Source organism: Carcharodon carcharias, chromosome 22 (assembly GCF_017639515.1).
Source record: "Carcharodon carcharias isolate sCarCar2 chromosome 22, sCarCar2.pri, whole genome shotgun sequence".
NCBI classification, from domain to species: domain Eukaryota; kingdom Metazoa; phylum Chordata; class Chondrichthyes; order Lamniformes; family Lamnidae; genus Carcharodon; species Carcharodon carcharias.
The window spans coordinates 41,530,203-41,546,251 of NC_054488.1; the positions used below are offsets into that span (position 1 = coordinate 41,530,203).

At 39.8% G+C, this 16,049-nt stretch overlaps 1 protein-coding gene across 1 annotated transcript in view; it reads right to left on the bottom strand.

Annotated features, from left to right (window-relative positions):
• Positions 1-1,823: 1,823 nt before the first annotated feature.
• Positions 1,824-16,049, bottom strand: part of LOC121293629 (protein sidekick-2-like) — a 941,309-nt gene continuing 927,083 nt past the window's right edge. Inside the window, exon 44 of the mRNA XM_041216767.1 lies at positions 1,824-4,141. Within this exon, the coding sequence (XP_041072701.1) occupies positions 3,761-4,141 (381 nt within the window). The 3' untranslated portion in view covers positions 1,824-3,760. The remainder of the gene's footprint in view (positions 4,142-16,049) is intronic.

Here is a 16,049-nt window from a genome sequence, read left to right on the forward strand (position 1 = left end):
CACATTTTTTCCTGTGTATTACACATTAGAATTTGAATGATACAATTGCCCATACTTTGTATTAAGTTTAATGACGAGGCTAACAATTCTAATTGTTGTAACAGAGTAAGTCAGATGGCAACTTTTGCATGGTTAAATACAGAAATAAGGAAGTTGCTGTCTGAGTACCCTCCGCTTCTACAAACTTCGCTACACCTGTATTTTGCTGAGACATTCAACATTAAAATAAATGAACCAGAATGAATTTGGTGTACTTACCTACTGGCTATCTACTAAATACACCAGAAAAAGTTAGAGTTTGAGCATTCAGGTGAAGTGAGTTTTTAGTCGTGTGATAAACCAACTGCCAACCAACCTCTCTGAAATTACCTTTTAGAAATGTGGAGTCTCAATCTTTCAGATTTTAATTATTGGTGGAAATTTTTAAAAATATTTTTAACATTTTCTTTCTGTCTCTTATCTTTTTCAAAACCCATATTTCTTTCCCTCACTTTATTTTGTTCTCTAAGTATGATTTTATATTGGATTAAATATTCTAATAATATATTTCCTGATTTAGGTGCTGCATGGCTCAGTGAAGATTCTTCAATGTGATTGGTTGAAGGGACACACAGCCGCATATGTCCTGTAGAGAGCAGTGTGTTGAAAATGACCTTGAGTGACTAAATTACCACTCAAAAGCCTACAGTTAGTCTGTGGGCAGCTGTAATGGTCAGGACTGTGAGTTAGTCCTTTGCTGCTGACCACAAAATCCAGGCCATCGTTTGTTTAAGGACTCATTCCACTGTCTCCTGCTCAATCTAACACAGTCTACCCAGTATCTCAAACTCGTGGAACATCTTACTTTCCTCAGCCTATCTTACTCCTGCAAATCTATTTGTTTTGAAAGACCAAACTTGGCATTACCTAATTATAATCTCTTAATTTATCTTTCCCTATTGTTCTTTTCAACCTTTGTGTATTCTTGCATGGTGAATCTTGGCCCTGACCTAAGTTTTTCTATAAAAAACACAACTGTCATTGCAAGTCATTTTTGTGATAATTATGAAATAAAAATGATAAATATGTGTATCTGTGTCTGGCTATAAGTATGTAAGCAAAAATATGTATTTCTGTACCTAAATATTTTGTTGCATCCTCGCAAAGTCATGACAATTGTCATGATAGCTTCAAAAAGTTAATCTGACAAAAAAACTGTAATCCTCAAGCATCTTGAAAGGATTAACATTGAAGTTAAAAGCTGCTATGTTATTTTACCCAGATTACATAGCATCCCTTTAACTCTATGTTGTAAATTCTTGATTACTACCAGGAATCAATTATTCAGAAACAGAAACATATTATTGTATTGACTCCATTAAACCTCAATTACTTTTGAAACGTTATTCTGTTATGGAGTTGTTGCTTCAGTCTGGAATATCCACTGCTACTAACTCAGTAATTACATTGCTTACACTCCTGTAACATTTCCAGCTTTAGTGTAACCTTTAAATAATGATTTGAGATATTTTTTCCTGATGCAGGTTCACATCTGAAGTAGACATTTAATTTGGGGAATGATGAGGGTCACTGATGATAGAGAGGTGGTCCCCAAAGTAAGTTTCATAATTTATATATTTATTTCATTATGTAATATTGCAAACAGGAACAGAAAATACTTTTTATGCTGCACTGATATGATCTGCCATCCACTTGTATAGTGTATGCTGTATCCCTATGTTATTAATTTACAGAACCAAAATCATCAGAGCTTAGAAAAGATCCCCTTGGGCCAGGACCACATCAAGATATTTTCTATAGGACATATTAGAACCATCATTCCATTTTCCTGTATTTTCATTTAATAATAAACATCAATATTTGATACAAATGACTATGCTCTGACCTGAAGGCCATAATCCACCCTCAAGTCACAAAATACCATGCAAGAGAACACTCTGTTGGTATTTAAAGATATATATCCCTCTGACATTACAAATCAACTTCAATGTAAATTTGGAAGTGAATGGTAGTTTATATGGCATCCGACTTTCTTATCTGATAAAAGAAGTACTATGCTATCTAGCCAATATGGTCAGACTAAAATCACTGCTGTGCTGAATCATGTTTTTACAACTGTCTGTAGGTTGGAAAAAATGAGAAAGTAAAACTGATTTTTTTTTCATGAGTAGTGGAAGGTCACAATGACATCTGCCCACAATACATTAATTTTTGAAAGTTCATAATGTAATCTGTATAAATTAAAATTAGTTTTTTCCCAAGAGTCCAACTGTTTTCCTTGTTGCATGAATTTGCTTTCAATTGAAATTTGCTAAGAGCAGTTGTGAAAAGTAGAATGGGACTGCCTGTGACTCCTTTAGTTATGACATTGTTTGTAACAGGCACAAGAATATCCCCACATACTATTCCTATTTTGTTGCTCATTGCTAGAACAATGTCCCAATTTAACTAAATTTTGTTCTTCATAGCAATGACAAAGCCCTCATGTAATGCTATTTTGTTGTTCTTCACATCTAGGACAATGGCCCCGCATGACATTACTATGTCATTCTTTGCATCTGCAGCAACATCTCTGTGTAGAAGAAATCAAGTTGAATGGAGAAACAATTATACCAGACTCTTTCCAAAAATGTGGTAATGGTATGAGACTGATTACTGAACTTGAAAAATTTATGCCTAAATTATTTTTGAATTTATGAACATAGTAAGAGATTTGTCAGTAATTAATTAATTTGCATTTGATACTATTTTTTGCAACCACTGCATGATCAAATTTAGGGGCAGAAGAAATGGGGGAAGAAATGTCCATTAGCTAAGACCAAATGTTCTTGATTCATGCCATTAGAATAGTGAAATCTTTGCTTCGGAAACAGTTATACTGTGTAAGAAAATCTATTGACAGTCGTCACCCATTAACTTCTACTGATGCGATATCTCTTTGCCATTTCTCCTACTTTAAACCCAAAAACAGATAGCTTGCCTTACTTTTGAGAGAAAGCTTGCATTTTGTAAGAACCCATTGAGAAAAAAAAATCTTGCATCACATGACTGTGACTTTACAGAGACATGGCCATTAATGTCTTGTGATTCATGCAAACAGTTTTTGTCTTTGTGAATGACAACTCACAAGTTAACAGACAAAGGAAAGGCAGACTTTTTCAAAGCTTCAGATATAAATCTGAAGATTTGTCTGAAGAAAATATAAAAAAAGTTAAACTTATCAATATATATTTGATAACAGATAAATTATACAAGCTTATTGAGGAGTCACACTGTCGCAGTCATGCAGCAGTAATAAAATGAAAACTAGTCAATAAAAATAGTTGCAAATAGCCAGGATAGCAACTAAAGTAAACCTACTGGTTTATATATAATGGGCACGTTGAAATTAACAACAGCCACTAGATTTTTTGACTTGACCAATTGGCTACTATGGTATGAGGTTATATTTTTCTCCCAATGTGTATAGACATACATAAGATTCATACACCTCTCAGCTGATCAGAATGTAAACCCATTGGGATAGCATGACTAGTTCCAAGTGGCAACTGTCTGCCCCTCCATTTCTTTTGTAGTTGCTAGAGACCTTTCTCCTCAGACCATGACAGGATGTTACACAGGATGGTCTTGTAATTTTTTTTCCTTTCAATTGTGTTTTTTCCATGAATAAAATCTGTGCAAGATTGCAAGCAGCAGATCACTGATTGTCTTCCACACAATATCGCTTCAGAACTAAGAAGGAAACACCTTTTAGCAGTATTTAAACAAAAGAAGAAAATCCTGCTAGTGGGGTTCTAGATCCTGGAGCAAGGCTGCTAGCAGGCCGATACAAGGTGCCCGACTGGCTGGTGTTACTGGAGGGATGTTGGAGTGTGGGTGTAAGACTCCGCTTAGCTCGGTAGAGGCTGCCTTGCTGAGTGGCCTGAGGAACATGGATGTTGCTGGTTGAATTAGTGGAAGGTTGGTGGTTATGACCTGGATCACCTGATTCACTCTCTGTGTAACTGTAGGCCTGAATTCTTGAGATGCCTTTCTGCTGCCGTCTCCATGAGTTGTAATATGTTGGATCACTTATGTAGTGATTAACAAAAGAATGTGTCTTCGGTCTGTTTTGATCAACTTCACATTCGCTATCACTTCCCTGTTGAAGAAAAAAATAATTGTCAAAACTTTAATGATTACAGTTTTTACTGTGCCTGTGAAAAAGCATTTGTGACAGCACTATTCAATTTTAGGAATGTTTGTTGTTTCTTGTCAGAAATTGCTACGTTAAAATCTGTAGGAGCAAAGAGATTAATAAGACATTTAAAAATGTAAAAATTATCAATAACTGATGACAGTAAGGAACTTATTGACAAGTACTTTTTTCTGCATAAAGTTTAGAGCAGTAAGATTTTCACTGTGCATTGGTAGTGGGAAACCTTGCCCACCATAAAAACACATATATTCAAAAACTGTAGTGAGTTGCCTGCATTTTTTGACGTGATCTACACTGGCTCTTGCAAGCAAAGTCTTGATTTTAAAATTCTCATCCTCAGTTTCAAATCCCTGCATGGTCTCACCCTTCCCCATCTCTGTAATTTCTTCAAAGCTAACATGTCAATGCAATTGACCATAATTTATTTCCTAATTCATACTTTTAAAAAATGTTTTATTACAGCGACTTCAACATCACAGAATTTTTTCTGAAGAACATGCAACAGACTAGGTTTCAGCAAAAGCTGATTTTCCGTTTTTTAATCACAGTTGGCATCTGCCTTTCATAAACTTGGTACCGTAGCTTATGTCTTCCGAAAATTAGCTCCAACCTTTCATGCAATGGAAATGTTCAGCAACACACGTCATGCATTCATACACACACAGTCACACGTGCATGTATTTTTCAACAGGGACAGCTCTTCACTGCTTCCTGGATATTCAGATCACTCTTTTGCACTTCTTCTTGGCTTGAACATTGTGAATATGTTAGATTTATAAAAGGAAAGAAAAGTCTACAGGAGAACTGTTTTTTCAATTGTGGTACTGTTTCAATGAACTTTTAAGATACAGGGTAGAAATTACTTTTGGGGATATTATCATACAAATGTTTATTAAAATAGTATTAAATTACTTGTGTAAATTAATGCTTTCATGTCTCAATGGTATCACTCTTGCCTTTATGTCAGGCCATGGTTTCAAGCTACAATGCAAGATATGACCTCACAAACTCAGCTGACACAGTGCAGTTTGAGAGACTGCTGCATTGTTGGAGGTGCCATCTTTTGGTTGAGATTTAAACGGAGACCCTTTCTGCAGGTAGATCCCATGGCATCATTCAAAGAGAACAGATGAATTCTCCTGGTGTTCTGGCAATATTTATATCCCAACCAATACCATAAAGCTGAGTAACCGGTCATTTATCTCAATGCACTGCATAGGACATTGCTGTGCATAAATTGGCTGCCACATTTGCTTACATACCAGTATTGATTATACATCAGAAGTAATTTGTTGGCTGCTTTGGGACATTCTGAGTATGTGAAAGGCACTACATAAAACCAACTACTTTCCTACCTTCTTTATTAATATTGTTATTTTAATGGAGGCATCAACCTATTTACTTTAATGAAAGCATTAATATTGCTTATTTTAATAGGGTTTTTGCTTCTATTTAAAAAGTGGGAACAAGCCTGTTATAAACATTCAGGCGATAACATTGCTGACAGGAGTTATAACTTTACACCAGCATCAAGAAATTACCACAAACTGTGTTTTTTAAAGCAGGACTTAAGCAGGACAAACAACATCATGAAAATTTTTAAAACTTGGAAACTATAAAATGCTGGATTATGAAAGAAAATAAAAGTATGTGCATGGACATGTGCACAATTTGGTGGATATTCATTCATAAATTCTCATAAACCTCTTGCAAATAGTATCAAAATTATTCTATGCAATATACGAATAATGTATGGTGTGACAGAACAGTTAAGCAGGACAATCAAAAAGCAGCATATGTCTTGCCTCAGGCCAAGCAGCTGTTTATTTTGTTGAATAAGGACTGTAGAAATCTGACCTGATTGTACAAAATATTAGTTTAATTTTTCCCATTACAATGCCACTGAAGTTGACTTTTTGAGAACTGGATGAAGACATTAGTTTTCTTATTTCTGACTTCCCTCATATCCTTGCCGTTTCTTTCTGTGCACTCTCCTTCCCAGCCAAAAGGTGCTCAGTTATCCAGTTGTACAACAGAATCTCTGACTTTCAACAAGATAGTTTCAGGTTTCAATCCCAGGGATCAGAAAACTGATAAAATAAACACGACTGTTTTCCACTGCTCCAGGGTAACACCTACCAACTGCTAACATAACAGTACTGGCACCTTTTGTGGCTTAGTCTAAACTACCCTAACTTGCTCTCTTAACTGCATAGAATTGCAAAATTGCATGAATTATAGCATAACAGATTTTAATTATTTCCTTTTAGATCTCCTACAAATGATAGGTGTAATTTTCTCTGTAATCTCATCCATTGTTAGCACATCATGGGTATATTTCCCCAAATGTATACTTACAAAAATTAGGCTAATCCAGTCACGACATTAACTACTGTATAATGCTAGTTGCTAAGAAATCTGGGAGAGCTACCTAAAATGGTTTTCTTTCTGTTTCTGTGGGGAAGTTTAGTACCTTCCTGATTGCCTGATAATTATGGTTCTTTCACTGTGTAGGTAACAGCAGGCATTATCTTGCAATCCATTACTTTACAGCACCCTGTCCAATGAGACCACCTTGATTGGAACTTTTTCTCTTTTCCCTACATCCCCATTTATACCTCTTTTTCTGAAAGTCAGTCAGGCTAGCTATGTGACACTCACGTGCACTGATGCTCTTCCAGCACTTAAAGTTCTGTTACAGACAGGAGGGGAGTTAATTTAGACAGCCCCGATTTCTCCTCTCACCATCCACCAATAAACAGAAAGATGTTTTTGATTTGCTTCCCCCTTTACAAGTGGTGGTGTATTGGCCAACCCCTCGGTTTCGGTGTGATCCACTTTCTATTAATAACCCCACAGCAAACTTGTGATAGAATGAATTCAGAGGGTTAGTTTATTTGCACACATTCAAATGCAGGAGGAGGGTAGAAACATGGCCTCCTTTTCAATCAAACAGTAAAAGAGGTATAGAGAAAGAAAGATTTGCATGGCAAAGACCACAGAGAAAGGAATTATTGTTCCATGTGAGTCCAGGGTCCAGAATCAAAGTCCAACGATGTATTCCTTCATAGAGGCCAGCAGGCTGAACTGATGTTGGATAATTCACTTTTCCTGTAGACTTGACTTCCACGATGAAATAGGCATGCAAAGATGAGTCAATCTTGTAGGTGATGGTATAGAAGGTCTAGTAGAAACAGTGTAGATGGGGGCCAGGCATTTGAACCTTGACAGAGTCCCTTTTCCATGCTACCGCTTGGTAGATGGAAAAATGGCAGACTGAGCTTTGTAGTACAGCAAGACAGTACAACGGGTTCTCCCAGCTAGAGGTTCATGTCACATGACACCCATCCCTCCACACCACCCTTGACAAAGGATGTACATTCCTTATCTGGGTCCCTGAGATTGTTAAATATCCCAGCCATTAAGAATTGAGGAAGGTTGCAGGGCTCTTGTCCTAGCAGACTAGTAAAATCTGGTTAGCCAGCCTGGGTTCTGAAAGCAGATGGCCTTTGTATAGCTCCCTTTGAACTTGGTCTCTGCAGCTCACAGGGGGATCATTTGAGTCTCTTCAGAGATACCAAGGTGCCAATTTCTTCAATACTACCAAATAGCCCCTTTTGGGTCACAGACAGACATAGCTTCATCCCTTAGTTCTGTCGACCCTGCAAAGTACTCCCTACTAACATCTGGGGGCTCATGCCAAAATTGGGAGTGCTGTCTCACAGACTATTCAAACAACAGCCTGACATAGTCATACTCACAGAATCACACCTTACAGACAATGTCCCAGACACCACCATCACCTTCCCTGGGTATGTCCTGTCCCACCAGCAGGGTAGACCCAGCAGAGTGGCAGCACAGTGGTATATAGTCGGAAGGGAGTTGCCTTGGGAGTCCTCAATATCGACTCTGGATCCCATGAAGTCTTATGGCATCTGGTCAAACATGGGCAAGGAAACCTCCTGCTGATACTGCCCTCTCTCAGCTGATGAATCAGTACTCCTCTATGTTGAACACCACTTGGAGGAAGCACTGAGGGTGGCAAGGACACAGAATGTACTCTGGCTGGGGCACTTCAATGTCTATCACCAAGAGTGGCTCAGTAGTACCACTACAGACTGAGCTGGTTGAGTCCTAAAGGACATAGCTGGACTGGGTCTGTGGCAGGTGGTGAGGGAGCCAACAAGGGGGAAAAACAAACTTGACCTCATCCTTGCCAACCTGCCTGCCGCAGAAGCATCTGTTTGTGACAGTATTGGTAGGATACCGCACAGTCCTCCATCATGTTGTGTGGCACTACCACCACACTAAATGGGATAGATTTCAAACAGATCTTGCAACTCAAGAGTGGGCAACCATAAATCATTGTGGGCCATCAGCCGCAGAATTGTATACAATCACAATCTGTAACCTCGTGGCCTGGCATATCCCCCATTCCACCATTACCATCAAGCAAGGGGATCAACTCTGGTTCAATGAAGATTTCAGGAGGGCATGCCAGGAGCAGCACCTGGCATAGCTAAAAGTGAGGTGTCAACCTGGTGAAGCTTCAGCACAGGACTACTTGCATGCCAAACAGTATAAGCAGCAAGTGATAGACAGAACTAAGTGATTCCACAACCAACGGATCAGATCTAAGCTCTGCAAACCTGCCACATCCAGTCGTGAATGGTGGTGGACAATTAAACAACTCACTGGAGGAGGAGGCTTCACAAATATCCCCATCCTCAATGATAGAGGAGCCTAGCACATCAGTGCAAAAGACAAGGCTGAAGCATTTGCAACTGTCCTGAGCCAGAAGTGCCAAGTGGGTGATGCATCTGGAACTCCTCCTGAGGACCCTAGCATCATAGATGCCAGTCTTCAGCAAATTCTATTCACTCCACGTGATATCAAGAAACAGCTAAAGGCACCAGGTGCAATAAAGGCTATGGGCCCTGACAACATCCCAGCAGTAGTACTGAATATTTATGTTTCAGAACTAGCTGCACCCTTAGTCAGGTTGTTCTAGTACAAGTACAACAAAGGCAACAATGTGGAAAATTGCCCAGGTATGTCCTGTTTATTGTTATGGACAGTATTCCCCTTTTGTTGTATGTAAAAGGTCCGTGTTTTCTTACCCTCAGAGTGATTGTCCCAGCAACAAGCTTTTTGTGAGTTTCTAAAAAATAAAGCTGGACGATGTTTACGACACAATGTATCACTCACCACACACACACACACACACACACACACACAATCACACAGAAAGATTAGATATGGATGAAGTTAAAACAATACAATTAGAATTTATGATTATCTCAGCCTCTTTTGTGGCAGACCTGCAGTTTCTTAGATGTGTGATGCTTTAGTTAAAATGAAGATCTTATAAAGCAGAGGATTTTCAGTAAGCCGCAAGGCCTCCTGTAGTAAAATTTCCAGGAGGTTGAATCTCAGGTGAACTCAAAGTTGAAACAGATTGGGGAGTCCTTCTCCCACATGCAAGGTATTTATGTTTATTACCTTGGCTGTTTAGGTGACTCAGAACTGGTTCGATGGCTTTCTGATGGAACTCTGTCTGCAGAACAGCTTTCTGCTGTTATTTTAAAAGCAAACAACAAAATGGGTTCCTCACAATATGACTTGAACAAGTTCAAAGTCCTTTTTCCAGTAAGGGGTGGTGTGTTGATTACACATCCTGTGTTGTCATTTGACACCTTGAAATTCACCCAGTCTAGTTTGCTGAGGGACCATCATATTACAATGGAAGGTTGATGGGATCCATTCACATTCATCTAACACATATTGAGTTTCAATGTTTCTTTTTTCCATGGTGAATCAGAAAGAGAGCCAGCCGTAATGCTACCGTTCTTTTGTCAATGGCCCACCCTTAAATAAAGGGGTGTGTGAATTTCCCAGATGGCTGTGAATATCCAGATTTAATGCTTGAGGTTCAAGACTGTCTCGAGCTCAAAATGCCAAAGGTCACATGGTTTTCAGCGGCCACTTTAAAAATCTTTTTGTGTTAAAAAATTTTGAAGTATTGACTGAAAGTTCATAATTTGGTGGTATATGACATGACAAAAAGCAAGACAAATCCACTCTGGCCAATTACTGCCATATCAGTCTACTCTTGATCGTAAGCACATGGATGGAAGGCATCATTGACAGTACTATCAAGTGGCACTTACACAGCAATAACTTACTCACCGATGCTCAGTTTGGGTTCAGCCAGGGCTACTTGACTCCTAAACATGTTACAGCCTTAGTCCAAACTTGGACAAAAGAGCTGAACTTAAGAGCTGAAGCAGGAATGATTGCCCTTGACATCAAGGCAGCATTTGACTGAGTTTGACATAAAGCAACTCGAGCAAATTTGAAGTCAATGGAAGTCAGTGGGAAAATTCTCCACTGGTTGGAGTCATACCCAGCACAAAGGAAGATGGTTGTGGAGACGAATTATCTCAGCCCCAGGATATTCCTTTAGGAGTTCCTCAGGGTAATGTCATAGATCCAATCATTGTCAGTTGCTCCATCTATGATCTTCCCTCCACCATAAGGTCAGAAGTGGGGATGTTCACTGCTGATTACTGATTGTTCAGTACCATTCATGACTCCTCAAATACAATCCGAGTTTATATGCAGCAAGACCTGGACAATATTTAGGCTTGCACTGATAAGTGGTAAGTAACATTTGTGTGACATAAGTGTCAAGCACTAACCACCTCCAACAAGAGAAAATCTAACCATCTCCCCATAACATTCAATGACAGTACCATCACTGAATCCCCCACCATCAGCATCCTGGGGTTTACCATTGACCAGAAATTGAACTGGACCAACCATATAAGTACTATGGCTACAAGAACAGGTCAGAGGCTGGGAATTCTATGGCAGGTAACTCACCTCATGACTCTCCAAAACCTGTCTAACATCAACAAAGCGCAAGTCAGGAGAGTGATGCAATACTCTCCACTTGCCTGGATGAGTTCAGCTCCAACAACACTCGAGAACTCGACACCTGCTTGAAGAAACCCACTTGATTGGCACCCATCCACTACCTTGCACATTCACTTCCTCTACCACTACTTCACAGTGGCAGCAGTGTGTATTACATACAAGATGTGCTGCAGCAACCCGCCAGAGCTCCTTCAACAACACCTACCAAACCCACGGCCTCTACCACCTGGAAGGACAAGGGCAGCAGATGCACCAACAAGTTTCCCTTCAAACTATAAACCACCCTGACTCGGAACTGCACTGTCATTCCATCACTGTTGATGAGTCAAAATCCTCAAACTCCTTTTCACACAGTTCTGTAGGTATGTATATGCCACATGTTCTGCAATGGTCCAAGAAGGCAGCTCAACACGACCTTCTCAAGAACAATTAAGGATGAGCAGCTCATGCTGGTCTTGCCAACAACACACATATCTCATGAAAGAGTGAAAAAAACATGCCAGGTGGGGTTCCTTGTTTCATTCAACAATGCTGCACTCCCTCAGTAATCCACTGAGGTGCCAGCCTATATTATGTGCTCAAGTCAATGGCATGGAGCTTGAATCCACAACCTTTCGACTTTGTGAAGTGAATGCAAACCTGAGCAGAGGTTGACATATGTTGACAGGTTATTTTTCCTGGGTGGGTGCATCACAGATGAACTGAGTGTTATCCTCATCTCACATCCAGATGCATGGCATTTTCTAATGGTAGTCATGGATCACAGTCAGGAAAGGATCCCTCAATGATTCTACCCATTATTAGCCTGCGAATACCAAGACTAATTCTAGTGCATCCATTGCTGCTTTGATTTAGACAATCTAACTCATAGAGATCAGCAATCTGCTCAATATCACGTATGATGATTTTGTTATCTAGTGAGCCATTGTGGAACAAAATAAAAACATTATGAACATCACCAAAAGCACTTTTAACTGCAAGCAGAAAATTATAATAAAAACACTGATCAGTTCCAAACAGACTTTTAAAGGTTTTGTCTAATAATTGTCAAAACTTAATAAGATCCATCCTCAAATCACTTGAGATAGACAGGTAAAAAAAATCAATATCAATTATTGTGCCACTATCTATATTATTTGCAGCCTCAGCAGGGTTTATTACCTTTTACCTGATCCCTACCCTGGGTTTGTCCCTGAGTCCAAGCAAAAACGTCCATGTTGGTAAGTGGTCTTATCGCCAACCCACAATTTAATTGAAATTGCATTCCTCTTCAAATGTAAAACTCATCAGCTGCTGAGTGTCAAGTGAACCATTAAAAGATCCCAAGTTCCTGTGATGTAAACCAATTGAACAGCTACTGTCCTGAAAGTCAGTCATGACATACAAGCATATGGAACATCTGCACTTAAGTATTCAAGTAGAATTAAAATGATGTTTTTATGTTGATATTAACAAATCAAACTTTCAGGGTTGGAAGCTAAAAGTAGGCAACACAGTGGCCTGAATTTTTAATTAATAGCCAGCCAACGTGAAACGCTTGCTGAAAAGCTCAGCACTGCCGGCGTGGGGGTGGGAAGAGGGTGGGCGATGATGTCACTGCGGGTGTGAGCGAGTGCTTTGAGACGACTCCCTGAAGGCAGACAGCTGCATAAAAAAGCTACAAAAAATATCCATGCAGCACAATTAAGCAAAGCTCAAAAATGCTGTCCCCAAATATTAATTTTTATGTTATTTCCTAATGGAGATTTCATCCTGTCCTTGGATGAGGTATCATGAAAAATGTAAAGGCTAACTGGCTGATTGGCATGTCCACCAAATGTAAGTTTGGATAGGCCACGAAAAATTGCATTCAATTGCACTGTTAATGGGCTTAATTGCCCACTTAATTGTTGGCAGGTGTGCTTTCAACTGCCACGCGTGACCGCCGAACAAAAATTCATGTGAATGCTGAATGACATCAGGACGCTCGCCCGACATTACCTCACACGATTTTACCCCCAATCAGGTCGGGCGCACGCCAGCCCACGGAACATAAAATTCTACCCAGAAATTCTTTAAAATTTCCGAACTGAGAAAATGTTGGTTGATTCGCACTGTTTTTATTTATCAATTTACTTACCTCAAACAAAGTTTGCTTGTGAGTTTCATTAAAAAAATGCAGCAACACAGCAAGTATATGTGCAACATGGTTCATTGCAGAAAGATGGATTGTCACTTGCATTCTTATTTTTTCAACTTCTGAATTTCCAAGGTGTACTTGCTCCACATTTATGGGGTGGTGCTCCTCTATTTATATTCAACCAATTGTTTCTTTTTAATGGAGAGAGATGCTTATGGTCATTTGTGGACTACAGCTAATTGCTCATTGACATTTCCTTAGAGTGAAGACCAGCTCAAAACAAGATTCTGCTATTGTTTAATAAATTCAGACCAAAATTGTTATGACTGTAGGCCTTTACTGTATTCCAATATCATATAGATTTCACTCATGCTGCAGTGAAATATACAGGATAAGAAAGTTCAATTTGTTTGAAGAATGGTCGAACAAGAAATAATGGGAATCCTGCTACTGTTTGAGCTCTGCTCCCAATGTTATCTTTCCTATGATTCGTGTTGCTTTTTCCACTTTCATAGCAATATCACACACTGATCAAATTGCTGTCAAAACATCATCCCATCAAACCACAGAGCTTGAAATGGCGACAGCATGCCAAATTGCAGTAAAGCAAAAACTAATAATTCAGCGATTATGAAGAAAACCAACACATTCCTTGGAAAATGTATTATGCTTATCCAAATACCTTGTGGTTGCTGGTGAACAATATGTCAGCCATTTAAATATATACAGACTGCCACAGATGAGACTGTCATTCTTTTCCTTTCAAACCAAAGAAAAGCTCAATGATATCATATGAATCTTAATGTAACTTATTAAATAATTCAATTCAAAAAGATACCCAACAAAGCCAACGTATGTACAGACATGTTCACCTTCAGTAAGACGTGATCCAAATTGAATGCACTTTTTTTTATCAGTTAGTGTCCATGGGCAGGATTTTTACCTTGTTGGGTGGGCGGGCCTGAGAGCAGTTGCGAAACCAGCCGCCGCCTGCGATCAGGCCCCAACTGTGATTTCACGCTGGCTGGCCAGTTAATGGCCAGCCAGTGTGAATTGTGTGTTGCAGCGCTGAGCGCCTCCTGGATGGGGGAGGGAGGAGGTGAGCACAGAAGTTTGTGCATGTGCGCAGGTGTGCACACCGAAATCTCCCTGAAGACATAGAGCTACCTCAGGGAGCTGAAGAATTTTAAAAAGATAAATAAAGAACTTAAAGATGTTAAAAACATGTCCCATCATGTGACTCTGTCACATGAGCAGGGACATGTTACAAATGAAATTTCAACGTTTTCATTTTATTTTTAATTCCTGTTGGAAACCTCATCCCACCCGTGGATGAGGTTTCATAAAAAATCCAAAGGCCGCCTGGCCGACTCACCTGCCCGCCAACTGTAAGAGTGGATGGGCAGTGAAAAAGTGCATTTAATGAATACTTTAATGGCCTTAATGGGTCTGTTAATTGTCAGCGGGCGCGCTGCCGACTCTGGCGCGTGCTGATCGACCGAAACATTGCGCGGACGTCGAGAGGCTCACCCAACATCATCGCGCGTTATTTTACGCTCGAGTGGGTCGGGCACCCACCTGTCCGCTCAGCAAAAAATTCTGGCCCATGTCCCTAAGCCAGTGCGTGCACTTTCCACTGACACTAAACTACCATTCCTTTGCTGTGTACAGATATGAGATTCACATAACATTTAAATTCAAACCATCTTGATGTGCGTACCCCAAATCATAATAGGCTTAATGCCTGCTATCCTGTCGTGAGTTTTTACTCTGAGCTAAGGACAGAACACATAACTGATATATTCACAACAAGACCACATTTATAAAGTGCATTTAATGTATAAAAATGTCCCAAGTTCCTTCACAGAGGTGTAATCAGACAAAAATGGATATTGTCTAGGAAGGGATAATTAGAAGGAGTGACAAAAAGCTTGAACAAAGAGGTGGGTTTTCGGGAGGGTCTTAAAAAAAGAGGAGAGAGGCAGAGAGGTTTAAAGAGGGATTCCCATAGAGTGCAGCCTGGATGGCTGAAGTCATGGCACTAATGGTAGGGTGAGGGGGAATACACAAGAGGCCAGAGACAAACAAACAGGGACTTCTGAGGGGGTTACAGGGCTGGAAGAGGTTACAGAGATAGGTAGGGATGAGGCCATGAAGATTTATTCACAAGAGTTAGAACCTTAAATTGGCGACACTGGAAAACTGGAAGCAAGGTCCAGGACCAAAGTGATTTGTGAGTGGGTTCTGGTTCAGTATAGTATATACGATGAGATGAGGTTTATGGAAGGTGGAGACTAGGAGCCTGGTCAGGAGAGCATTGGGTTAGTTGAATCTGGTAATTACAAATGCATAGATGAGAGTTTCAGCAGAAGGACTGAGGCAGGAGTGGAGGTGGGCAATGTAGAGAGGCTGGAGTTGTGCTTTGTAGCGGAGAGGATACAAGGCTGTATGTTCAGCTTGGAATCAAAGTTGCAAACAGTCTGGTTTAACTGATTGGCCTAATCCTGCTCCTATTTCTTATGATTTGTGGTCAATCATGTCAAAAGCTATAGAGTAGATGAGGTAGAATAGTGCACCATGGTACAAAGGATATCATTTGTGACTTTGACTAGGAGCATTTCAGTGCTATGGGAGAGGCTGACTTTATTGGAGAGAATACAAACATGGATTTGGTGAGGGATGTTTAAACCAATTGTGCAGCAAAATCACTGTAGTCTGTGCTCTTTGTATTTGAGAGGGCAAATATGAGAAACACATCGGAAGAATAATTAGGATGGGAGGGAGTAAAGTTTT